We start from the raw sequence: 25,551 nt of genomic DNA, 5'->3' as shown, positions 1-25,551 counted from the left end.
TATGCGCCTTATATATGAAAAAAGTTTTAAAATAGGCCATTCATTGAAGGTGCGCCTTATAGTGCGGTAATTAATGTATTTATACTTCCTAACAATAAAATTATGGATAAAAGTGTTTCCAGATGTCACATTTGTTTAATGTAAAATGATCACCATTTCTCTGGTGTCTGAACATAAAATGTCTTGTAATACTCTCCACAGCATGTGGCGTATAGGAGCGAACAAACATGATCTCATTTCGCTTCGAGGGGAAAAGGAACTGGGAGAAAAAGTCCCAGTCTTTCCCTTCCATGTCCATTTGTCATCAGGCCACATTCCTGCTCCTCTTCCTCATATAACACGGTCCTACTTTCACACAATGAGCAGATTGAGCTGCAGTTTTCTGCAGAGTGTGGAGAGACATTAAACAAAAACAGAGTTGTGTGAGTCGAGATCAGAACCCACTTCGCTACTATCAATGATGCTGGTTGTAAAGCAGGTACATGAGGGCGAAGTTTATTAGATTTATTTCCAAAATTCTGATTTGAACAGTTTAAATAGTGCATAGTAAAGAATAGTGCAAATAGTTAAAACAAGTAATTTTATCAGAATTTTATCTAAATACTACTCGAAGGTGGTAGAAAGAGCAAGCTAACAATGGATGCAACCATATTTTTGAAGAAGCATTTGATCAATAATCAGTGACTGATGACAAAAAAACTGCAGTAAAATTTGGTGCATTTCCATTCCACATATAATTGCACAATTTGACATTTCTAAGATTAATTTGCTTAATGGAAACAAGCCAATTTCCAAAAAAACTTTTTTATTTTTATTTTTTGCCGTGTTAATGATAAACCAAATAAATCGGTTTCTTTCACAAAACTGCATTGGAAAGACTTTTTTCTCCAAGTCACGAGTCACATGATCAACAACCGGATGTTACTCCTGGCGCACACCACGAAGAAGAGGACGGATCATGTTTTAATAACTTTCAATTTMATTTGCTTTAAACGTATAAAGAATATTTGAGAAAAAGAAATCTAGCCTCTTGTGTCTCAATAATTTTGGATAAAATAACAGGTTAGAAATCCGTCATGGTTTTATTTGCCTGTGGGCTCTGAAATAGCGGTCACYGCTTCATCTATTGAGATGTCRGCAAGCTGGTTAAAATATTTGAGTCTTTTTAAACTGTCAGATACACCTGTCAAAAATCTAATAGCAAATTTTAAAAAATCAAGACCGCCCTCTGYTGGAGTAAGCTTGAATTACAATTATTTTCCTCTCGTTTATTTAAGCCTTTTTCTTCAGTAAATATGTTTACAATAAGCAACTGACATTCACTGTGCTTCTAAAATAAATAAAATTTAAAAACACTGACCAACAAACTGCTCCTGGAAAGCGTTTCAGAAATGTTTATTATTTTGTCCCTCCTCGGCGACCATACAGACAACAGCCGTTGGTTTGAATGTGCAGCGCGGTTGGACACCGGTTGTTTTGCTCTTACAAGGAGAAAGAAACTGAGGTAATTTTAAATTTACTGAACCAAATCCCAAAATAAAGGTTTAGTTAGCTATACTGCTTTTGCGTTAACTTCAATAATGTATTTAAGCGATAAACTGATGAAACGCCGAGAACTAGCAGCATTTTAAGACTGTTACTTAATGATGCTATATTGTTATATGAAAAAATAGTTTCTAGTGTTTGTTGCGCTAATAAAGGTATATTTTCACGCTGCTCAAGAATAATTTTAACAGTTCGTGAAAGTATTTTACACCTTTTCCTTGAATGTGCCAACCTCCTTTCAATTTTCGGCATTTTTTTGTTTTTGTTTCTTACGTTAAAATGAGTAAATGCAGCTATTTAGAGTATCCGTACGCCATGAAATACTTTATTCTTTTATTCGGCTGTGATTTCATACATGTAATATTTCTTTTTCTGTCTCGTTGTACTAATTTGAGATTTTAAATCAGAAATGCAGTGTTCCTGAGACGTTTAAAAACTACAAAACTATAAGATTCCAAATTAAAAGSAAAGTTTCGTCTGCGTGTGAAAACGTCTTTGTTTCTGGACTTTTTAATGCGTATTTTGTCGTCTAAAAAACAAAAATCCCAGCTTCTAAAGAAAGTTGTATTTTTGCTTTGATTTATTCTACTTTTAGCTCCTTTTTGGAACATGATTTTAAAAATGATCAGTGATAATAAATCAGTAAAATAGCTGTTGTTGCAAATTTACAAAGAGCATAGAAAGAAATCACACATTAATCTTTGAAATAATCCATATTTAATTAATTATTCCAGTCCAGGTTCAATAACAATCTAATATTGCTGTACAGACTTTAAAATTAAGATAATCTGAGTTAATCCAGGGCTGTGAACTGGCCGCCTATCACACTGCTTAATCGGGTAAGAACGCTAAAAATAAGAAATATGTTTGTTTCTAATATTTTAAATGTGTTTTCTTGAGCAGAATGGCTTCTCTAAATGAGGACAGAGCGTTTAAAACCCCGATTCGAGGCCCGGTGAGGAGCTCTGGGAGCAGCGGAAATGGGACTCCGATCACCATCCCTGCTTCACCTTTCATGAAGAAGCTGGGCTGTGGGACTGGAGTCAGTGTTTACCTCATGGACAGGTGAGAAAAGATCCTGGAAACTGACTTACATCTCATCTAATATGAGTCAGATAAGACTTGCATAAAAAACAAGTAAAAACTTCCTACAAGTCGGCCACTGTCAACAAAAGGACTAGCTGGAAAAATCAACTTTTTTTCTTATGATGTTAATTTTATTGCATACAACTCATTTCTTGCAAAGCCTGCCATCTAATAATACAGAAACTTGAGAAATCATTAAATATTAGTTGTTTATTGCCTTAAATTCTTAAATGATATCTGAAAATTACAGTTTTAACAATTTATTCATATTTTTTGGTTGAGATTGTGTTACAATGACAAAAAAAAACAAACAGTAAAAGTGTTTTTTTTAATGCATTTTAAATCCAGAGTGGGAAAGCTAAACTCCTCTCCCTGGGCTGTGAAGAAGATCAACAGCAAATGTGCGTCCAAACAGGTTGAGGTTTACCAGATGCGTCTGAATGAGGAAGCTGAGCTCCTGAAGGGAATCACCCATCCAAACATTGTTGGTAAGACTAAGAACAAATACATACAAGCTAATGTAATGTAGAATAAAGCGAAATCTGCAAAAATGAATGAATAAATATCAATAAAACACACCTAGGAGGTACTTCAGGTTGTGTTTATTGTGTATAAAGGCCTTTGAGGTAAAACATTGGGGGTTTTGTTTTTGTTTCCGTTCTCTGTCTCAGTGTAAAATCATTCCTAGAGGAAGTTCTTTATCTCTTTGTGTCACTCTCAAGGTTTCCGCGCCTTCGCCACGGCAAAAGACGGCTCAAAGTGTCTGGCTATGGAGTACGGAGGCGAGCAGTCCCTCAACGACCTGATCGAGAAGCGGAGGGAGGACGGACTGGAAGCGTTTCCTGCTGCCTGCATAGAGAAGGTGGCTCTGCATGTGGCACGAGGCCTGAAGGTAAACGAGTCAGAAACAGTCGACAAAACTCTTAAATTTCAATCATAATTGTCTTAAAATGTATTAAATTTGAGTAAACCCAGTGAATGCGACCAATACATTATCTATATATAGTAAATTAAATGATTTAACAACGTCTCTGCAGTACCTTCACAATGAGAAGAAGCTTCTGCATGGCGACATGAAGTCATGTAACATTGTTATCAAAGGGGATTTTGAAACAATCAAAATCTGCGACGTTGGCGTTTCCCTGCACCTCGATGAGAACATGAGAGGTAAACCTCATCTTCAGTTAAAAGATTTCTTTAGTTTTTTTTTGCTTAAGTAAAACCTGTATTTGTCCATACCAGACATCCATTTTAGCTAATTTTCTTTGTTTTTCTTCAGAGACATCCATGTATTTAAAATGAAGTATTTAAGAGCTTTGTTTGCCTCCAGTGTCCGACCCAGAAGCAGAGTACGTCGGCACAGAGCCGTGGAACCCGAAGGAAGTTCTGGAGGAGGGAGGAGAAATCACGGATAAGGCCGACATCTTCGCCTTCGGTCTGACTCTGTGGGAGATGATGACTCTGTCCATGCCGCACCTACAGATGCTGGACGACGACGATGAGGAGGAAAACAAGGGTAAGATGATTTGTGTACCTGAGGATATGTTGCTTTTTTTATACTAATCATCAAAGTATGAAACTGGTTCAAGTTCATCATTTAATCAATATGGGGTAAAAGTGAATAAAATTTCTAACCAAACAGATATTTGTAGGATTTTTCAGTTATACTTGTGCACACCGATTAAAGTCCTGCCTCAAGTGGAGGAGTTTAAGTATCTGGGGATCTTGTTCACGAATGAGGGAAGAAGGGAGCGGGAGATCGACAGGCGGATTGGGGCAGCGTCTGCCGTGAAGCGATTGCTGTACCGGTCCGTCGTGGTGAAGAGAGAGCTGAGCCAAAAAGTGAAGCTCTCGATTTACCGGTCGATCTACGTTCCCACCCTCATCTATGGTCATGAGCTTTGGGTCATGACCGAAAGAACGAGGTCGCGGATACAAATGGGTTTCCTCCGCAGGGTGGCTGGGTTCTCCCTTAGAGAGAGAAGCTCGGTCATCCGGGAGGGACTCAGAGTAGAGCCGCTGCTCCTCCACGTCGAGAGGAGCCAGTTGAGGCTCGGGCATCTGGTCAGGATGCTTCCTGGACGCCTCCCTGGTGAGGTGTTCATGTCCCACCGGGAGGAGGCCTCGGGGAAGACCCAGGACACGCTGGAGGGACTATGTCTCTCGGCTGACCTGGGAACGCCTTGGGGTTCCTGGAGGAGCTGGAAGAAGTGGCTGAGGAGAGGGAAGTCTGGGCCTCCCTTCTGAAGCTGCTGCCCCCACGACCCGACCCCGGATAAACGGCAGAAAATGGATGGATGTTTCACTTGGTGATGGAGTTGCCAAAATAAATGAACTTTTCAATAATATTCTAGTTTACTGGGTAAATCTCTGTATATCTGCCTCAGAGTTTTGCTTCTGAGTAAGAAAACAAAGACCTAAGTTGGATGGATATGAATCTTATTTAAATATTTTGTGTACTCCAGACGATTCGATGGAGATGAGCTTTGATGAGGACTCCTACTATGAGCGTTTGGGGACGCGGCCGCCGCTGGACGCTGCGTCGCTGGGCGGCTCGTACCGCAGGATGGTGGAGCTCTTCTGTCTTTGCACCGAGGAAAACCCCAAGAAGAGACCTTCAGCAGCGCAGATCGTCCAGGTCTTGGAGGAAAATGCTGCCCTGGACCAAGCACCATGTGAAGTGATCGTCATTGACTCATAGTGACTATCCTCCTTCCAACCCCAATGTAATATTTTGATCTTTGTTTTCCAGCTGATTTCTATATTGTCACCTTGTACTTCAATCTTTAACTTACAATAAACTTTGTAAAAATGCTCCCAACTTTCTCTTTTTCAGTTTTCCGATTGTCAGTTAATGGTTTATGAGTAAAATTAGTTTTAATGGATTAGAAACGGCCGTTTAGACCATTAAATGTAGTTTGGCCTCCATCCAGCAGAGGGCGCCGCTGCTCTTTAACTTGAGCCGTTGATACAGAAACGAAGATGGCGGCGGGGTTATAATGTAGAACAAGGCAGAGAAACGTCGAAACGAGTCCGCAGTGGGATGTAAAATACATTTTATGCGATTCTGTTTTGAAGAAAACTCGACAAACTCCTTAAGTTTCATCTTAATAGCGCTCATTCAGCCGAACTGCGTCAATGTATTCAGACATTACTGATATGCTTTTGAATTAATTGAGCAATAGGATCACTTTAGCAAGCTCACTAACTTGAATCCCTAATTTTAACTGAATTTATACATTTTTTATGACCTTTTAGGTCATTTTGGGCCAAACCCATGGAAAACAGCAAGAACTGGTTCTGTATTTTAAAAGGAAATACTTTATTAAATGTACAAAGTAGAAATGTCCTTGTACAGCAATGGCATCAATATTTCTGAAACATCTCGTCTTCAAAGTGAACAGAATACTTTCAACTGGCATCAAGATGATAAATCTTATGCTGAACATTTTTCATAAACTCCAATGTTGTCAGTAAGCAGAACTCACTAAAAACGCCTGAAAGCTGAATGAAGGAACAACTGAGACATTCAGTAAAGAGGCTGGAATATAAATACAGATAATCTGAACTTTCAAAACAGTTCTCTACCTGATTAACTTCTTCACACACAAAGCTAAAGCCTTAAACATAGAACAGCTTTGCATATAAAAACATTCAGCAGAATCTTTTAAAAACGTGAAAAAACTCCAGACTCTTCATGCGACGAAGTTGTAAATGAGGAAGGTCGGCGTGTTGCAGTATTTAGTGGCAAACAGCTTCCCGTCAGGTGTTGGATCAGAAAAGGCGATTTCCTCCTTGGTCAGGTAACTCCCGTACATGAATGTGCTCCTAGAAAATAATAATTATTGTTTTGTTCAACAGTAACAGCGTAATAATGCAAAAGCATTCTCAAAATTCACCAAACTTTAAATTCTAAGGATAATTTAACTCTGGAACTCGAAGACATTTTAAATATTCAACATAAATTAATTGTCAAGTCTTGAACAAAATTGTCTTTTGAAAAGGACAATTTTGAAGGAGGCAAAAAAAAAAGGGAAACTGAAGATCATCATCCAGAGAGAGAGAGAGGAGAAAAACGATAAATCATGTAAATAAAAGTAATGAAACTTGTTTTAATTTATCATGAGATTAATTGATTTATTGCATATTTCAACAGGCCTAGAAATGAATAGAAATTAGGGGATTTGTTTGTTAAATTAGTGTTTAATTTCATGTGTGAGACATTTAAAAACATAAAGCTTTGTCAGATTTTAATTAACCTTCCCCTGATGTAGAATACTATAACAAGACATTATTATAACAGTAACAAATTATACAATAGTGGATTGAAACCGTATTATTTTAACTCCAAAGAGGAGCTGAAAAAGTTTTAAAATTACCTTAAAAATGCTGGGAAAGTGCAAATAAGGGGCGTCTCACCTCACTGTGTCCAGCATTCGGGTGGCGATGGTCTGCCGCCTGGCCAGGCTGAAGACCCAGATCCGGCTGACGCCACACAGAGCTTGTTCCGGGACGGTGGAGCAGCACCAGGCCCGGTGGCGATCCATGAAGTCATCCTTCGTCATGTCCTTGTTCTGTTCTGGCTGCTCCAGAACCCTGTAGGCCTGAGAGGAAACAGGAGAACTGGAATAAAACAACCGGAAAAAGTTCAATAAAAATCACCTGGAGTTTGTGTTCACCTGGAAATGTTAAGAGTCTGAAAGTGACTGTGCTGCAACTGTTTAATGCATCAATCACTTTTGAGTTTTAAAATGCAAATAGTAATGATATAAATAAAATTGTAATGCATTTTCACAAAGAAACACTGACAGTGCAATTACATTTTTTTTTAAACTAAGTTTTTTGTATGTGGTTGCAATGCAAGCTACCGTATTTTTCGCACTCTAAGGCACCTAAAAACCTTCAATTTCCTCAAAAGCCGACAGTGCGCCTTATAACCCGGTGCGCCTTATACATGGACCAATATTGAGCCACAACACGTCTAGCAACTACGGTAAGCAGCCGCCGACTTCATTTTCCCCCGTAGAAGAAAAAGCGCGCGGTGCATGCTGGGATAGTTGTCAGAATGCTGGTTTGTTAATAAAGTTTGACTGACCTATCGACCTACCGACCTGATATTCAGGTCGTCTGCAGGTCATTTAGCACCACGTTCTCCACCAACATGTTGTGCGCGAACGGAGACGGGTGACCATCGTCCGGCCCAGTCACTGAAGGCTCTCCTCGCCGACCGAGGGAGGGGAAGAGAGACAGAGACTGTGGCGTAGCGTGTCGGTTGGTCTGTGTTACCCAGAAAGCAGTTGGGCACAATATCACAACACCAACACCGTGAGTGAAACAATGACTGGGGCAGCTACTATATAAAGTACTGGGAGACCACTTCTTTATTATTACACATCTACATTTGTACAGGACGGGTGGCAACCCAAACTGTAGCGTCTATTCTATACGCCTTATATACGAAAAAGGTTTTGAAATAGGCCATTCATTGAAGGTGCGCCTTATTGTGCGGAAAATACGGTATTTTGAAATAATGCATTACATTTTTTTTATGTTTTGTTTGGGCTGGGTGATATACGATGGTGTAGATATATAAAAAAAAAAAAAGTAAATTTGCAACAAAAATCCCTCAAATTTAGAGTTCAGAATTTTTCTAGAATAAAAAAATGGAAATTTGAGTTGAAAAACTCAAAAGCTTGCAAGAAAAAAAACTCAAATTGTGAGATTATCCTCAGAAATTTATAGAAAAAGTAAAAAAAAAAATAAAAAAAAAAGTAATCAACTTTTCCAACCCTTTAGATTCTCTTTTTACTTCTGATAACAAACGCAGTCGATGCATAACAAACACAAAGCTACCCGTCTAATGGGCTCGGCCACCAGGCATCCCACCACCAGTCTGTCTGTGTTGATGAACAGGAAGGTTTTGGCCTGAGTCGGTTGGCTTAGAGTCACTTGCTGGAAACCCAACTCGTTGTCCGCTATGCGACGCACTTCTTCAGCCTGAAACAAAGTCAGTATTCAACACAAGCATTTAAACTTAAACCAGACTTCTCCGCTCAGACGGTTCTGCACCTTTTTCACTGCATATTTTGGGTCGTCGGGTAAAACCAGGATGATTTTACCGTCCCAGAACTCGGCCACCACCCGCTCCTTCTTCCACCCCTGGAGAATCAGATTAAATAAGCTTAATGTACGGCTGAAACAATTAAACAATCTTTGAAAAACTTGTCAATTTAATCAAATAATCGTTGACTAAAATAAAAAAATAAATCAGAAACATGCTATCTGAAAACATCCAACGGTAATTAGGCTAAAACTACAAAGAAGTTATACAAATTCTGCATTACAGGTGAAAATAGTTTTTGCTTCTCTTGGCTCACATGTTGATGTTACGTCGTGGAAAAAAATTACTTTTTTCATTGAAACAAGAGTTTCAATGAGAATAAATGTATTAAAACCTTGCAAGGTGAGAACAGAAATGGAGTCAAGGAGTCGGTCAGTCTGCTCTGACTAACAGTGGCTCTGGTCAGCAGATCATACAGCAGCAGGGGGTCAACGACTCTGGATGTTTCCCAACAGAGAAGAGAGACTTGACTGGACTATTGGTGTGAATCYTTGATTGTTATTCACTCAGGATTGTTATGCACCCAGGATTCTGTGGAGCCCGACACAGATGGTCCTGCCATTTGTCTATTGTTAAGCAAAGGGGGTTGTTACTTAAAGCATAAAATGCATTCTCAGTTCAAGTTGAGGAAGTAACACCTAGATGGTCACAGACGTCCCCTGCTGTTATACGACACTGTGGAAGTCTGTAGCAGAGCAGCCTGACCAAACCCATGAAACCATCATGCAGACACAATCCACAGCACAAGAGAACTGAGGGGCCCATAAAAAATGTTCCATTTCAGTTAAAAGTACATTTTTAGCTTCAAGTGTATATTAAAATAATTCTGTTATGTCTTTTTAGGCATTAAATAAAAAAAAATAACGTGAATTGCATTGCAGTTTTTCATGTGGCGTCCTGAAGAAGCCAATTTAAGATGGTAATCAGGAGCAGAACTTGTGTTGATGAAAGCTGAACATCCTGAAGACGCTGTAATAAGTAGAACTTCATCACAATCTTTTGCAGTAATATTGTGATRCGTCGCCCACCCCTATTTTTAACTCGTTTTCTAACCTTTTGTATCTCAGCTGCTTCAGTAAAGAAAGAAGGAATGAAATCTCACCACGTATTTGATGGAGTCCAGGAACCGCTGGTGGAACTGGGTGTGCTGGAAATTGTCCTCTGGGTTGTCTGCGCTGTAAACCATCCCACAGGAGCTGCAGGTCGTTGCTCCAAACTGCTTCTGTCCAGCATCCTGACRAAAACCAKTCATAAAAGGCTTATACAAGTAAACGACCTTCAGATCTGACAAAATGGGTGTCAAACATGCTGGAGGCAAAAAGGGTTTATGTGTGAATTATGAACCAAATCAATGTTCAGACACATAAAAACAAACAGAAGCTAAACGTACGATGATGAGCTGGTCGCTGTCCAGCTTCTCCTTCCTCCTGCGAGTTTGTCGCTCTTTGGCTGCGGCTGACGGCGGCTGCAGCGACGCTGCTGASGAGGCGGACGGCGTGCTGCAGGACACCGGAGAACGCAGAGCTGCACTCAGCCTGAAACCAGGAAATCAACAATATAAACGAGTCTGAGAGTTWTAGGTGCTTTTTAGGGCTCGAACGATTAATCGTGATTAATTGTGCAAAAAATATTTACATTTTGAATTTAAGATAATAAAAAAAACACGCACAAAAAAACCCCCTGAAAATATGTTCTGCCCAGAACTCCTCAAGTGGAACAGATTAGCTTGACTTGCTTCCAATTCTCTAAATAAAATCTCCAATTAAGGACATTTTATCTCCAATTATGGATCAATTGATCCAAAAAATAATCAATAAGTCACACTGTATTGATGTTGAACAAAGCAGGAGGAGCTGTGCTTTTCACAAACCAGAATTATTTTAGCTGCAGATGCATCCTTTGCTACAAATGATCAAATATATGGTAAAGGAAAGCTTTGTTGTTGCATTTTCAGAAATAAAATGTTTATTTTCCCATTTAAAAAAAGAAGCAAGTTGTTTATCTGCATCTTTTAATGCATTTCTAGTATTGTACAAGAAGGCTTTAAAAAAAAAAAAACGCAGAATTTCCCAATTTTCTTATGTGATTAATCGCCACAATTGTCGATTAATCTTTGTAATTACAGATTAATCGCCTCGATAGTTGAAGTTATTCTGATGATTAGTCAAAAACTAGTTTCAGCTCTAGGGCTTTACATCTCTGGGTGATTCAGTTTCTCTACCAGATATTAAAACATTTTTTATATTGCAATTAATTTATCGAACTCAAAATGGCCGCCCAGCTACTGACCATTTTCCTCGTTTCATCAAGACTCGACTGAGCATTTAGATTAAACAGCTGCGGCTAACATGCTAAAGATCTGTATTGATCTGGTTTTCAGACACCCAGAATATTTGGATTCATTTCATGTTACATCAAACAATACTTGTATTTAAAATGTCGCACCTTTTTGACGAAGAATCAAATATGGGGTACACGGCTCCAGAAGCTGTGGAAAGGAGGAAAAGATGTAAAATGGTGGAGTATAGATGAAGAACCATGTGTAAATATAGAATGAGTTGCTCTGACTGACAGATGGATTAATAAACTGTTTATACATGCAGGAACAAACCTTTGGAGGGAGTGGAGGAGGGGTTTATGTCGCCTTGGTCAAAGGTCGGCTCAGAGCCTCCGTCTGCCATCAACTCATCCTGGAAAAGAAAAAAGTTAAATTTAAAGTTAAAATACTTACAAAATCTACAGCCAATTTAATCCACAATAATCCAGAGGACTTGTGATGCCTACCAGACAGCTGCTGGACGATGCTGCAGATTTTGGGCTTGGAGTTCTGGAAAGAATAATCTTCAGCTGCTTTGTAATCCCATGTGTTTCCACCAACAATTCAGGGGAACTGAGGGAGAAAAATTTACATCCGACTAGTTTTATACGGCACTTTTTAAGATCTGAACACATGTTTTTATTTCAAAGCTCTTAATTTTTAGTAAAGTATCCAAATCCTGGTTCAAATCTGATCAGAACCAGAACTTTCTCCTTTGTCACCAATATGTCAGCCACTCTAGTTAATATTTCACACTATGAGATGTAGACGTTTCATAGACGGAGGTAATTTGGCATATAAAACAGATAATAAGAATGAAACCTGAGCTGATTCGTTTGGTAAACAGAAGGTAAAAATCAACTCGAAGTTTCCATATTTATGTGAGAATGAAAAACCTGAAAAATTACAAAATATTTTATCATGTAAAAGATAAATCATGCAATTTAAATATTGTCACCTTCCTCAAAATGTTTTTTATTGCCTAAAGTGAAATAAATCACCAAAAGTTTAATTTAATAAAAAAAAAAAAAAAACAACTTTTGGTAAAGAATGACTTAGACCATTTTTATTTATTTATTTTTTTAGAAGGTGATATGAAATAATTTAGTCGCTGCATCGTTATTGGATCTTTGCTCTTTAAAAGGTGAGAATAGGGGGAAAGGTTGGGAAAAAATGAAATATTTAATATAACATTTCTTTTCTCAATCTGAAAAACTGCACAAATTAAATTTTACACTTTTAAATACGATTACGGAAGCATTTAAAACACAGGATATTGAAACTTCACAGGTTTAAAACTCTTCTATTGCCAAGATTAAAACACATTTTTATGAGAATTGAAATATAAAAGCATTTATTTTAGTTGTATAAATAGTTCTGGTCCCTACCGAGTTTCTTCCTCCTCATTGACGACGTCCATCCAGTCTGTCGGATCAAACTTTGTCCTCTGCTTGGTTCCGTCTTGGTTCTCCTCCACATTTATTTGCTGTGCAGAATAAAACAAAAATAAACCCCCAATATCTCACATTAATTCGTTTTATTTTCTGTAATGTTACACCAATCAGGGCTGCAGCTATAAAAAAAAGGCACATTCTGCAGATTTCATTTAACCACTTGAGCCTTTTTATACAATATTAGAAATACATTAAAAGATGCAAATAAGAAAATGTTTGATTCCTTTTTTTTTTATAAGTGAGAATCATTTTATTGCCTAAATGCAACAACATGGTGTTCTTTTAGTGAAAACTTGACGATTTGCAGCTAAAAAAAATATGTCTAAATATCTAAACATGTGAAAAGCTCAACATGAAGCTGATCTGCTGGGTTTTTATTAACTATTTGATGACTGGGTAGCAAAAGGTGCTGATTTTTTTAATATTTATACAAATTTAACTGGGTGAAGTTCAAACTTAAGAACATATTTACAGGCAAAGATTTTTGTCTTCAAAATGTATATAAATTATTTGTACAATTCTGGCTTAATTACTGAAATTAATGTTTTTCTTTCAGTAAATTTTCATTTGAGGTTGTATATTCCAGTTAGCGATCAATTGATGACTAAATTGACATTTCAATTATCAATTAATAATTTTCTGCCCTAATACTAAAGTCTTAAATAACCTTAATTGGTGGTTTAATCACAACACATATAGAAAACACACTGAACTCTTATTGTAGTTTTAAAAAGCCAGGATGTCTGGTAAAGCCACCAATAATGATAATAATAATAATAATAATAATAATCTGTTTTAAATCAGCAGGCCTGAAGAGTCGTCGTCTGAAGTGATGCACAAACCTTTTCTGGTTCTTGCTGCTGTTGGACGACCTCGTGATCCTGCTGCTTTGGCGTCTCCTTGTTCTGCTGCGGTTCGGCGCAGCTCTTAGTTTTGACTGGAGCGGGCCTGGTCGACGACCTTGGAGCCGACCTTTTGTACATGGACGTCGGCTTCTTCCCTGTACCAAAGAAAGCAGCTCCAACGAAGATCTTCGGCTTCGGTTTCAGGCTGCCAAAAGAAATGGTGATCGCCTTCTTCGCCTCTGCCGGTTTGCTGTTCGGAGGTACACTGCTGCTGCTGCAGCTGGATGTCGGATTAGATGCAGCACTGCTGAACAAAACAACAGCTAAAGGTTGATATGTTATTGTGATGAACAATAAAATAGCTTTTTTGAGGCCATTTTCAAATAACTTAGTGCAAGAACAGATTCTCACAGATCAATAAAGTTTAAATTCTAATAAACTTTTCTCACTAGAACTGGAAGACATTTTAAATATTCAAAATAAACAAAACAGAAACAACTAATAAAATTGTTTAGTCTCTATAAATAAAATTCTCCTTCAAAAAAAGAGGGCAAGTCGAGACCAAAGCAGCAAACTGAAGACTTTTATTATTCAGTTTTTGTAGAAAGAGAGAAAAGAGAAAAATTGAGCTTGTTTTGATTTGTCATGCGATTCGTTGATTTAAAGATCAGAAACAAACCTTGTGTTGCATCTGGTCAGTTGAATCGTCTTTACAGGTGATGGAGAACTTCTGGTTTCCTTCTTCGCTCTCTTATTAGATCCCACGGATGATTTTCTGGGGTGGTTGCCTCTTTTTGCAGTTTTCTTCATTTTCTTGTCTGTTTTTTTGGCAGATTGAGGAGGAGAAGCCAAGGCAGACAGACGGGAAGGAAGAGATTCCTTCACTGCCTTCCTCTCAAGCGGGGTGAGATAAACGCTCTTCTGCTTGCCGTAGAAGGAACTCGTCACCACCAAAGGCTTCGATGGGGAATTGCGGGGCGATCTGCATGGAGAACCTACAGAAAGGAGTCAAAGAAGAAGATTTGTTGTTTCCACTAAGCAAAACCTTGAGGGCAAAAAAGAAATGCATCAGCTGTGTCGTACCCGCCGGCCTACGTGGCGACTCCTGTCCTCCGTGCTGCGACCCGGTTGGTGAAAGCTGCCGCTCTCTTAGAGATCTCCTCTTCACCGGAGACATTTTCTCCTTCATGCCCTTCTTGGTCGGGTGGCTGATGTTTGAATAAAACGTCAGATTAGAAGAAACAATAGTCTAAACACTCAACATGAACCTGGAAATAACAACATTTTTCAGAGTTTGTACATTTAAAAACATCCAAAATCCAAGTATTTTCAAGGCAAGTTTTCAAACTTGAGATAAAAAACAATACAAAGTAACTACAGAAGACAGTTTCAGTTCATTATTATATTATTGATTACTCGTATTAATAATGTCTTGTATTAGCATTCTACAGCAAGAACAAGGTAAACAAAAATAACATTTAATATTTAAAAAATTCTCACACAAATCCTAAATATGAGAACAAATCACTAACAAAAAAATTCCCCAATTTTAAAAATGTATAAAACAACCTTTATTTCACAGATCAATACGTTTTTGGCCCATTAGGAGTAATAAATATTCGTTACAAAGAAACAATCGAAGCCAATTGTGTTAAGACTCAAATTAATGCTTAAACGAAGTATACAAATAATGTCACAAAAACAATCTTAAAAAATGTTCTTGCTAACTTCATTAATAATTTTGGAAATTCTAACTGACCTGAAACAAGAAAAGTTTTAGTTTGATTTAACTTCAGACAAAATGTCTGTTTTTTTATTAGGTGGTTTAAAATATCTGGTTTAAACTGCAAATATCTTAGGCTACTATTAAATGTTTGATTGCACTTTGTTACAAAACTGTGAGGTTTCAAGTACTTGACACAGAAATCAAGCACTTTCCAAACCTTGAAAACACCCAATTGAAATTTTCAAGGGTTTTCAGAACCCAAATAAACTTTGTTTTGACAACAATTTAAAGGATAATCATGAGGTGTCCACATCTTACTTTTCAGAGTCCATGGAGGACAGCTTTCGCTTCCTGGTTGAGGTTATCATGTTCAAAGTTTACCTGCACATAACAACAGGACAATAAAGGTATTTAGAATAATAACCTGACATTTCTGAAGCAGAAAAAACGTGGCCCCTCTCTGCAAACAAAAATCTGCTAAACTGAAGTGATATTTTGGTTTATAAGATAACAAACAGGAACATTAGTGTCAGAGACAAGTTGACCAAACATCCCCTTATGAATTATAAGTAGGACCGAATAAAGAAAAGCAGCTTTAAATTCATCTTCCTGTATATTAAGCTAAATTAGCTTGAGGCTGATTTAGCAGCAGACGATGAACGTAAATGTGCGTTTGGCGGGATGATTAGCTTATGAAAGAATAAACCAGTCTGCTGCGATCGTCATTCTTTTACAGCCAAATATAACCGTTTGTCCTCGTACTTTCAGCGACAGAAACCATATTTAAGCATTTAAAGCATGCTACCTTCGACTATTGTTGATTTCGATAATTAAACATGCGATTTTAAAGACAGAATCAAACCTACAAACAGTTACAGTTCCCACAAGATAAAACGCTTAATTCGTCTTACCGAACAGGCTTCTTCTAGCCTACATAAAATGATAAATGTCGAAATTAAGGCAGCGAAAAAATAAGAAAATCTACGAACTGGCGCTTCAGCAGCTCCGTCCTCGCGCGCTTCTCCTCTGTGTTTTTGAAGAGCGCGCGCCAGCCTAAAAATAGTTGCACAACAACGGAAGCGGAAACGCTACGTCAGCGAAAATATGGAGACTGACCTTCAAAATAAGGATTTTTCAGCTGAAATCAGAATTACAAACCCAAATACTGAGCAGTATTAAGTTTTTTTTTTAGGATTCTGGTCAGATTAAATTAATAAATAGCAATCCGGGCTGAAAGAAGGCATTTAAATCAACGGATTGAATAGGTTGGCAAACCTAAAAATACTGAACCCAATTATAAAGCACATAAAGAAGCAAATTGTTGTCCAAGGTACATAAGTAAAAGCACTTATTATGATATATAAAGTAATGCTAGACCATGCTACAAGCTTTTGATATAAATATAAGCTGTTAGCTTGTCGCTGATAGCTGTTTCTACGAATATTCCTCTCATTTTGAGTATTTTTTAAATATTATTGACTGTCACATTAGTAGGAAAAAACTTACCTAAGATCACCTAGAAGCGTCCTGAACTTTTGGACGTTTCTAAAACATACAAAGAGAAATCCTGGATATTTCAAGATTTCAGTTTTTATTTAAAAAAAAAAAAACAAAAAAAAAAAACTTTATTTTGAAAGAGCAAACCGTGCTTGCTTCCTGTCTTTACGCCAACCACTAACATCTTCCGGGTCAGTCCGTACATGAGTAAAGTGACACTAGCAACGAACAGTGAACTCACAAGTTTTCCCCTTTATTTGTAGTTAATTCACCAACTAAATTAGTCATATAAATATATTATCTGTGTGTTTTAATTCGGAGAAAATGGTGTTTTACTTCACAAGTGCCGGTGAGTGCAGCTTCATCAGCGCTGTTAGTTTGTAGCCCGATTAGCTTCATACATCACTCATTTATTATTTTTCATATTGTTTTTTATACTTTATGCATTTGTCCAGTTGTTTCTATTTAACCCAATCAGCTGTCATATTTTTTGTTGTTTTTTCATATAGTGGTGGACCCTCCATTCACGATCTACATGGGAAAAGATAAATATGAAAGTAAGCTTTATTTCTCAAAGCTTTATACTTAAATTGGTTCTTTTACCTTTAACTTGAGTCGTTTCTTTCTGCAGATGAGGATCTCATTAAGTATGGCTGGCCTGAAGACATCTGGTAAGTCTTTAATATTTGTTTCCTATTAAGTTTAGTCACTTAAAATCAGTTTAATCCCAAAGAGAAATTATTACTTTTTTGTAACTCATACCATTCTAGTAAAATACATTTAAGAATCTGACGCACTACTTTAAAATTAATGTTGACAGATGGTCTTCTTCTGCAAAATTGTTAAAGAAAAATATATGTGATAAAACACTTTTACATTTTTTTTTTTACATTTTTGAAAGTCACTGCAAGTGAAAAACAAATGTAAATGGTCAGATAATGAATAAAAGAAACTTAAATTTGACTTTTTGCCAGGAAAATTATTTTTTTTATTACCATAAAAAAGGAAATGAGGGATTTAAATAATGTTGCCTCAGTCCTTCTTTGAACAGAAAGCAAGAAATAAAATTATGTTTTTTTGAGCTTTATGTAATGGAATGGAAAAAGTTAAATCACTGATTAAATGTTTTATTAAATGATTTATATTCAGTTGCAACACTTTAGGTGCAGTTTTTTATGTTATCTTTTATGCTCTGTAGAAACATTTCACAATAACTTTTTTTCCCTGACATGCAGGTTTCACGTTGACAAACTCTCTTCAGCTCATGTTTATCTAAGAGTGCCGAAGGTAAAGAGTCACCTCAGGAAACCTGCAACCAATTTAACCTAATTTTCCTCATTAAAATGTTGTTTCTGCTCGTATTTTCAGTTTGAAACTGGGATTAGCTGTTTGTTGTGGGTTGGTTGATGTGTTTTGTATAATTTCTAGGGTAAAACCATAGATGATATTCCTCCAGAGGTGCTGGTAGACTGCGCACAGCTGGTGAAGAACAACAGCATCCAGGGTAATCCTGCAGTTTTACAGTAAATGCATTGTCTGTGTTTGAGATATGAAGGGTGACTGTGTTTATCACCTTCAGGATGTAAGATGAACAACATCAACGTGGTTTACACGGCGTGGGCCAACTTGAAGAAAACAGGAGACATGGATGTTGGACAAATCGGCTTTCACAAACAGAAAGAGGTCAGTTGTCTAAATAGTTCTTTGACAGACGAAGTTAAAGTCCTTCTGTGCTTCCTGCTGCTAACAGCTTGATGTTTCTCGCAGGTGAAGATTGTTGCTGTGGAGAAGAAGATCAATGAAATCGTAAACCGTCTGGAGAAGACAAAAGAAGAGCGCTTCCCGGATCTGGCGGCAGAGAAGGAAGCGAGGGATCAGGAGGAGAGGAATGAGAAGAAAGCTCAACTCCAGGAGCAGAAAAGAAGGGAGAAAGACGAGCAGAAGAAGAAAAAAGAAACGGAAGAGCTCAGGTGGGCCAAAGTAGATTTTGTTGTTGTTATAACCTATAAATGGAGCGGTGCACAAATGTGACTTTGAAGGAACGAAATTTTACCAAGTATTTTTAATCTCGTTTCTAATGCAAATATTTTTCTGCACTTAAAATAAGATGAAACTAATTAGTTGATGATTATTTTAATAATCGATTAATACAATTAATCAACATAAATAACATTTTGTTTTTATTTTCCAGGAATTATACGTCACTGATGAAGAGTGAAAACATGAAAACTAACGAGGTAAGAATTGAAAATGACTCAAATTCTTCCCAATAATAAACTTTTGCTGTAAAGCAGAAGATATTCCAGTTAGAAAACTGTTTTATGCCTACAGAATATGCATTTTTTTTACTTCTCTGCAGGATGGCTATGACTCAGACGACTTCATGTGACGCCTGAAAATACGACGGGAAGCTCGGGACGCTCCCCTGCTGCCACCGCTTCACAGACTTTGAATGAAAGGAAATAAAAAAAATAAACAAATAAACTGCTTTTGGACACTCGGAGCAGAAATGACTCAGTTCTCAYGACTCAGGAGCCGTTTTCAGACTTAAAGGAAGACGGGAGTCGTCTGGGGTGGAGAAAACCCAGTCAGCAGATTCCGTTTTTACAGCTACACAAATGATGGTGTCTTTTGTTTCAGTCACTCACTCCTACAGCATTTTGTTGAAGCTCCCCTTGCTTCCTTGCTCTTTATGCCAATTTTGTCTGCATGTCAGATTTTAATAAACAGAATTCATTGTATAAATTGAAAAGCTATTGCTTGGTCATCTCATTGTAGAGTATCCCGTAAGTAAAAATGTAATCCTGATGTAAAAGGTTTACTAATGGTTTACTTATCTCTCCAAACAAAATAAATCTGTCCATTCAATTTTCAGGACCAACACCGGAAACAGGGTCATAATGTAGTAATAATGAAGGAGATAAGCTCAAATGGCAGATTGCTTGCTTAGCCAGAACCTCCTCCTGACCCCAGGCCCTCCCTGCACAGCACCTTCACTCCCTCAGGGCCCCAGCAGGAGTCGACCCTGAGGGGTTTTACGGAGAACTGGATGTGCATGCATGATCTGACAGGGGAAAAAGCATAAAAAAGTATTAAAAATGAAGCATAAATTGCTTTAATTAATAATACAATCATTAAACTGGATGTATGTCACTTTTTTGACAGCAATCAAAGAACTCACAGGCGAGCATGAGCAATATTCACTGATGCTCTGAAGCAAATATCACACAGCACAATAATGTAGAATATTTAAAGATTTAGTTCCGTTATGCTGCCTACACCGGACAGCAGGCCCATAATAACGCGTTTTTATGGGCCTAAAACTGTTGTCAATCACATTCCCACATTAGCAGGGAGAACAACATACAGCACAACATAGCTCGGTGCTAAATACTCTAATTTCTCTGACTTTTCATGAACGACAATTTATCAAAGTAGCGCAGCATCCAACACTCGCCAGTAAACGCGCCATGGGTATGACGCGAAAACTGACGTTKGTGGTGTCACAGTGCATCGTGGGGGATTAGCTCAAATGGTAGAGCGCTCGCTTAGCATGCGAGAGGTAGCGGGATCGATGCCCGCATCCTCCAAGCTTTTTTTTAATCTAATTAAAGTTTTTTTGCGTTAATTTTCAACGAAAATTATGCGTTTAAGCGAGCGCTCTACCATTTGAGCTAATCCCCCATGGTGCACTGCGGCCACACGAAGTCACCTTTTCCCGTCATTCTCATGCCGCGTTTACTGCCTCGGATTTTATGTTGATTTGAAGGGATGTGGAATAGTGCCACTACTTTGATCAAATTTCAGTCATGAAAAGTTCAGGAAATTGGTCACTTAGTATTTATCAGCGACCTATGTTCTTCTGTTGAACCTAACGTCAATGARATTGACGTTAGGTTCCACAGCAAAACTACACAGCTAGCTGTTAAGTATTTTTTAACAGTTCCGGATAAAAACAAAAACAAAAAGCAATCTAAATGAAGTTGAACGGAATAGTAAAAACAAAAACAAACCCGAAAAAACTGGAGGATGCGGGCATCGATCCCGCTACCTCTCGCATGCTAAGCGAGCGCTCTACCATTTGAGCTAATCCCCCATGATGCCCTGGGGTGACACTAACGTCACTTTTCCCCGGATTTCATGTTGATTTGAAGGGATTACTGGCGAGTGTAGGGTGCTGCTTTGATAAATTCTTATTCATGTAAAATTTGAGACATTACTCACCGAGTATTTAGCACCGAGCTATGTTGTGCTGTATGTTGTTCTCCCTGCCAATGTGGGAATGTGATTGACAGTAGGTTCAACAGCAAAACTACACAGCTAGCTGTTGCATATTTTTAACAGTTACATAAAAACAAAAACAAAAAAACAACGAATAACAATCTAAATGTAGTTGAACGGAAAAGTAAAGACAAAAAAAATTTAAAACTGGAGGATGCGGGCATCGATCCCGCTACCTCTCGCATGCTAAGCGAGCGCTCTACCATTTGAGCTAATCCCCCACGATGCACTGCAATGACGCAGTGACACAGAGTCACTTTTTTCCGTCATTCTCATGGCGCGTTTACTGCCTCACTTTTTATGTTGATTTGAAGGGATTCCTGGCGAGTGTGGAATAGTGCCACTACTTTGATAAAATTTCAGTCATGAAAAGTGCAGGAAATTGGYCACTTAGTATTTATCAGCGACCTATGTTGTTCTCCCTACCAATGTGGGAATGTGATGGACGTTAGGTCCCACAACAAAACTACACAGCTAGCTGTTCAGTATTTTTTAACAGTTCAGGAAAAGAAAGCAATCTAAATGCAGTTGAACGGAATAGTAAAAACAAAACAAAAAAAACCCGAAAAACTGGAGGATGCGGGCATCGATCCCGCTRCCTCTCGCATGCTAAGCGAGCGCTCTACCATTTGAGCTAATCCCCCACATAACACAGATCTAGTATGTGTCGATTTTTATGTGTGACGGTTGTCCTCAACTCAAATACAACATTACTCCCATTAGTCAGTCAGTTAGCCCAAAGCAAGATCAATCAGCCAATTGGTGCGTGCTAGTACTGTACAGCAGAAAATGATGGGCCGGGTAACTTCTGGTGGAGCATATTTATTTAGTTTAAACTGTGAACAGAAAGCACAGTGGTAATAGTAGCTACTCCTAATATCTGCTCTAAGCTGTTTTCTCAGCAATGGCGGACTTCCTCAACCTGCCAGAGCGTCAGTCGCGAAACACAATAATCAAAGAGCAGCACAATAGTAAACAGACAAATTCACTACTGATGTCACTGTACATCTATCTATCCATCCATCCATTCATTTTCTTCCACTTATCCGAGGTCGGGTCGCGGGGGCAGCAGTTTCAGAAGGGAGGCCCAGACTTCCCTCTCCCACTTCTTCCAGCTCCTCTGGAGGAACCCCAAGGCGTTCCCAGGCCAGCCGAGAGACATCGTCCCTTCAGCGTGTCCTGGGTCTTCCCCGAGGCCTCCTCCCGGTGGGACGTGCCCGGAACACCTCACCAGGGAGGCGTCCAGGAGGCAYCYTGACCAGATGCCCGAGCCTCAACTGGCTCCTCTCGACGTGGAGGAGCAGCGGCTCTACTCTGAGTCCCTCCCGGATGACCAAGCTTCTCTCTCTAAGGGAGAGCCCAGCCACCCTGCGGAGGAGACCCATTTCGGCCGCTTGTATCTGTGATCTCATCCGCGAGCTTTCAAAGCTCATGACCATAGATGAGGGTGGGAACGTAGATTGACCGGTAAATCGAGAGCTTCGCTTTTTGACTCAGCTCCCTTTTCACCAATTTTCATTAACTGAACTCAAATAAAATACATATATTTAGAGAATAATTTGCGGCCCTATTACAGCCAACCAACCAGGCCCACACGAGCGCGAACCACGGGAATCATTACTTTAGCCTCCTGCTAACTCCAGCTTCACATTCGGCTCGGCAGTTCGGTGTTTTTCTAAAAAAGCTGCCATTAAACACACAGCCCTGCCTCTCCAACGCCAAATCATGGATTCGTTCACGCTATCAATTCATTCATTCAGGCTATCAATCTGTACTCCCAGATCGATAGCCTTCAACTTAAAAGCGGCATCATATGAACTTCTTCGTGTGGTTTCCATGATAAGGGGATATGAGTTGGAATACATTTCTGAGTTGTGCCTGCTGCTAGCATGTGCTTCTTCTAAATGAAAATGAGCGCTTTCTTTGATTTCCAACTTTGACTTCCAATGATTCACTTCCTGCTAAAGAGCCCCCTGGTAGTTGAAGAAAAATCCACAGAAAAGCCGCACTGGGCTGTAAGCCGCATGGTTCAAAGCGCGGGGAAAAAAGTAGTCCGAAAAAAAAGGAATATTTATTATTTATGACTCAGCTTACCTGTGAGCAGATAACAGCGGTTATAGTGGCTGCTCCTAATATCTGCTCTAAGCTGTTTTCTCAGCAATGGCGGACTTCTGACTTCTTCAGCCTGCTAGAGCATCAACCGCTAAACACTATAATTAAAGAGGGCACGACAGTAAGCAGACATACTCACTACTGACGTTAATGTACATCTACTCCAACATAACTTTCATTAACTGAACTCAAATAAAATACATATATTTAGAAAATATTTTGCGACCCTATTACAGCCAACCAACCGAGCCAACACCAGCGCGAACCACTGGAATCATCACTTTAGCCTCCAGCTAACTCCAGCTTCACATTCGGCTCGGCAGTTCAGTTCTGTTGAATGACCTTTTTTCTGCCAGACGGTACTTATCAGGGGCTACCCCCGTTATAATCTATAGATATTATTTATGACTCAGCTTACCTGTGAACAGAAAGCACAGCGGCTATAGTAGCTGCTCCTAATATCTGCTGTAAGCTGTTTTCTCAGCGATGGCGGACTTCTTCAGCCCGCCAGAGCGTCAACCCCTGCTGCATACGGCGCTGAGCGCCCTCTGATGGCGAAATTCATATATTGTTAGACATAATAAATTCTAACGCTAGTTTCTCGCTGTAAGTACCTTTTAGTATAAAAAATAAAAAGGGAGTGGGAGGGGCTACTATTTAGTGCCACACTACCTTACAATAGTAAATAATTTTACCTCCTTAGATGTCTTGAATATTTTTGTATTCTCTTGATTTTTTTAACATTAGTGTAGCGGCGATTGTTTGTCAAACCAAACGTCCAACTTAAGTTTCATTAAGTCACTAATGCACTGGGTTCAAGTTTCTTTAACGCAGGCAAAAGAAGGTTCAATATCCAAACGTTTAAGTTGTTCTTCTTAATTTATTTCTTCACATCTTTGCAAAAAACAATTACAGAAATCAACTTTCCTTCTACCTCTCTTGCACTGGTAAAAACCATAGGCCCCAAACCCAAATGCCTGCTGGTCCTTTACCAGGCCCATGCACTTATAGAAAGTGGACCAACCCACCTCACTTCCTGTTTGCTTAGAAAAATAAGAAAAAATAATAAAACAAAAGATAAATAAAATCAACAATTATTAACCTACAAATAAGTTCTGTAAATAATACAAAAAAATATAAATTTAAGAATAAACTAACAAAATTCAAATGGATAAAGAAAATAAAGAATAAATAGCTCCAACAATTRGTATTACTAAATACCGTTATATACAAATACACTATGCTTCTATTGTATAATAATACACTATTGTATAATAACACCACTTCAGGTGTCTTGACAAATTTGACARTCAAGACTCCTGAAGACATTGTGACTGGAAAGCATCTGTGGACTGCACTTGGAAACTTGCTCTGGGGACACAGACACTGATCAAATCCATTCTGTAAACACAGTTGCTGAGAATGTTTTGGCACATTTTGAAGATGTTTCTGAGCATTCTTTAGAAAAACAATGTTCTTCAGAAGAACTATACTCAGAAGAAGACATTCAATTCTCAGAAAAKTTTCGCTTCGTAGCATAACTACACGGCTAGCATTTCATTTCAAACAGTCCCGGATGGAAGAAAAAGAACGAATAACGCTGAACAAGACAGTTGTACATAAAAGCAAAAACGAAAAACTGGAGGATGCGGGTATCGATCGCGCTACCTTTCGCATTTGAGAGGTCCCAATGTTAGAGCAAAGTAAGCTCGATTAGTGCATCGATTAGTGCATGACTAATCGATGCACGCTTCATGTTCCGGTGGCCAATCACATCCCRAGCTGGTGGCTTACTTTGGTTAACTTGGTTAATTACCTTTTACCATTTTMTTTCTTTCTTTCAAATAAGCTCTATTAAATTTGATATTTTGTTGTGTGTTGGTAGATTACATGAAAAGCAGGAGCTTATCTSCTGTTAGAAAGATAAAAAGATCATTTTAAACAGTTCATGATGGAAGAAACAGAACGAATAACTCTTAAGAAGATAACTGAACATAAAAGCAAAACCTGAAATCTTATGCCTTTCACTTTTAATATCTTGTGCATTGTTTGATTACAGGTAAAGCGCATAAGTTTTATTAAATGCACTGCGGTTTTTTCCGTCGTACTCATGACGTGTTTACTGCTGCGTRTTTCATGTTGATTTGAAGGGGTTATTGGCGAGTGTGGAGTAGTACCACTACTTTGATCAATTGAAAAGTGCAAGAAATTAGTAACTGAGTATTTAGCACCGCCAAATGTTGCTCTCTATGTTGTTCTCCCTACCAATGTGGGAATGTGATTGACGTTAGGTTACACAGCAAAACTACACAGCTAGCTGTTCAGTACTTTTTAACAGTTCCAGATAATAAAAAAAACGACGAACAATCTAAATGCAGTTGAACGAAAAAGTAAAGACAAAAAAAGTGAAAGCTGGAGGATGCGGGCATCGATCCCGCTRCCTCTCGCATGCTAAGCGAGCGCTCTACCATTTGAGCTAATCCCCCATGATGCCATGCGGTGACACTAACGTCACTTTTCCCCGGATTTCATCTTGATTTGAAGGGATTGCTGGCGAGCGTTGGGTG

The 25,551-nt window shown here is 38.6% G+C and overlaps 3 protein-coding genes and 5 non-coding genes across 10 annotated transcripts; 3 read left to right on the top strand and 5 right to left on the bottom strand.

The window, feature by feature from the left end:
- The first annotated feature begins 1,420 nt into the window (after positions 1–1,420).
- On the top strand, positions 1,421–5,447 carry pbk (PDZ binding kinase). Its single transcript, XM_008397358.2, has 7 exons — positions 1,421–1,504; positions 2,449–2,610; positions 2,980–3,119; positions 3,354–3,523; positions 3,669–3,798; positions 3,962–4,147; positions 5,097–5,447. The coding sequence occupies exons 2-7, from the start codon at positions 2,450–2,452 to the stop codon at positions 5,330–5,332; spliced, it is 1,023 nt and encodes a 340-aa protein (XP_008395580.2). The 5' UTR covers positions 1,421–1,504; position 2,449; the 3' UTR covers positions 5,333–5,447.
- Positions 5,448–5,929: 482 nt separating this feature from the next.
- LOC103457270 (N-acetyltransferase ESCO2) lies at positions 5,930–16,150 on the bottom strand. Of its 3 annotated transcripts, none has more exons than XM_017302065.1 (15): positions 16,084–16,150; positions 15,413–15,475; positions 14,452–14,576; positions 14,048–14,363; positions 13,366–13,675; positions 12,458–12,555; positions 11,537–11,642; positions 11,364–11,442; positions 11,198–11,240; positions 10,143–10,287; positions 9,855–9,986; positions 8,701–8,790; positions 8,485–8,628; positions 7,051–7,235; positions 5,930–6,459 (listed from the first exon to the last, which is right to left on the bottom strand). In XM_017302065.1, exons 2-15 carry the CDS (start codon positions 15,460–15,462, stop codon positions 6,327–6,329), a joined length of 1,956 nt encoding a protein of 651 aa, XP_017157554.1. In that variant the 5' UTR covers positions 15,463–15,475; positions 16,084–16,150; the 3' UTR covers positions 5,930–6,326. The 3 variants fall into 3 exon arrangements, with proteins under 3 accessions (XP_017157554.1, XP_008395508.1, XP_008395506.1); XM_008397286.2 differs by having other exon boundaries at positions 13,366–13,672; positions 16,084–16,149; XM_008397284.2 differs by having other exon boundaries at positions 16,006–16,121.
- A 619-nt stretch (positions 16,151–16,769) lies between these two features.
- Positions 16,770–19,347, top strand: ccdc25 (coiled-coil domain containing 25). The gene is made up of 9 exons (XM_008397287.2): positions 16,770–16,940; positions 17,101–17,148; positions 17,223–17,262; positions 17,827–17,878; positions 18,020–18,095; positions 18,171–18,274; positions 18,359–18,561; positions 18,783–18,828; positions 18,951–19,347. Exons 1-9 carry the CDS (start codon positions 16,916–16,918, stop codon positions 18,978–18,980), a joined length of 624 nt encoding a protein of 207 aa, XP_008395509.1. The 5' UTR covers positions 16,770–16,915; the 3' UTR covers positions 18,981–19,347.
- A 761-nt stretch (positions 19,348–20,108) lies between these two features.
- Positions 20,109–20,181, top strand: trnaa-agc (transfer RNA alanine (anticodon AGC)). Its single transcript has one exon. It is a non-coding gene; the product is annotated as a tRNA-Ala (tRNA).
- Positions 20,182–20,614: 433 nt separating this feature from the next.
- On the bottom strand, positions 20,615–20,687 carry trnaa-agc (transfer RNA alanine (anticodon AGC)). Its single transcript has one exon. It is a non-coding gene; the product is annotated as a tRNA-Ala (tRNA).
- Positions 20,688–21,020: 333 nt separating this feature from the next.
- On the bottom strand, positions 21,021–21,093 carry trnaa-agc (transfer RNA alanine (anticodon AGC)). Its single transcript has one exon. It is a non-coding gene; the product is annotated as a tRNA-Ala (tRNA).
- A 350-nt stretch (positions 21,094–21,443) lies between these two features.
- trnaa-agc (transfer RNA alanine (anticodon AGC)) lies at positions 21,444–21,516 on the bottom strand. The gene has a single exon. It is a non-coding gene; the product is annotated as a tRNA-Ala (tRNA).
- A 3,881-nt stretch (positions 21,517–25,397) lies between these two features.
- Positions 25,398–25,470, bottom strand: trnaa-agc (transfer RNA alanine (anticodon AGC)). The gene has a single exon. It is a non-coding gene; the product is annotated as a tRNA-Ala (tRNA).
- Positions 25,471–25,551: the final 81 nt, after the last annotated feature.

The sequence above is a fragment of the Poecilia reticulata genome, linkage group LG21 (assembly GCF_000633615.1).
Source record: "Poecilia reticulata strain Guanapo linkage group LG21, Guppy_female_1.0+MT, whole genome shotgun sequence".
NCBI classification, from domain to species: Eukaryota; Metazoa; Chordata; class Actinopteri; order Cyprinodontiformes; family Poeciliidae; genus Poecilia; species Poecilia reticulata.
Note: the sequence above shows the minus strand (reverse complement) of the source record. Positions and strands in the feature narration are given on the sequence as shown.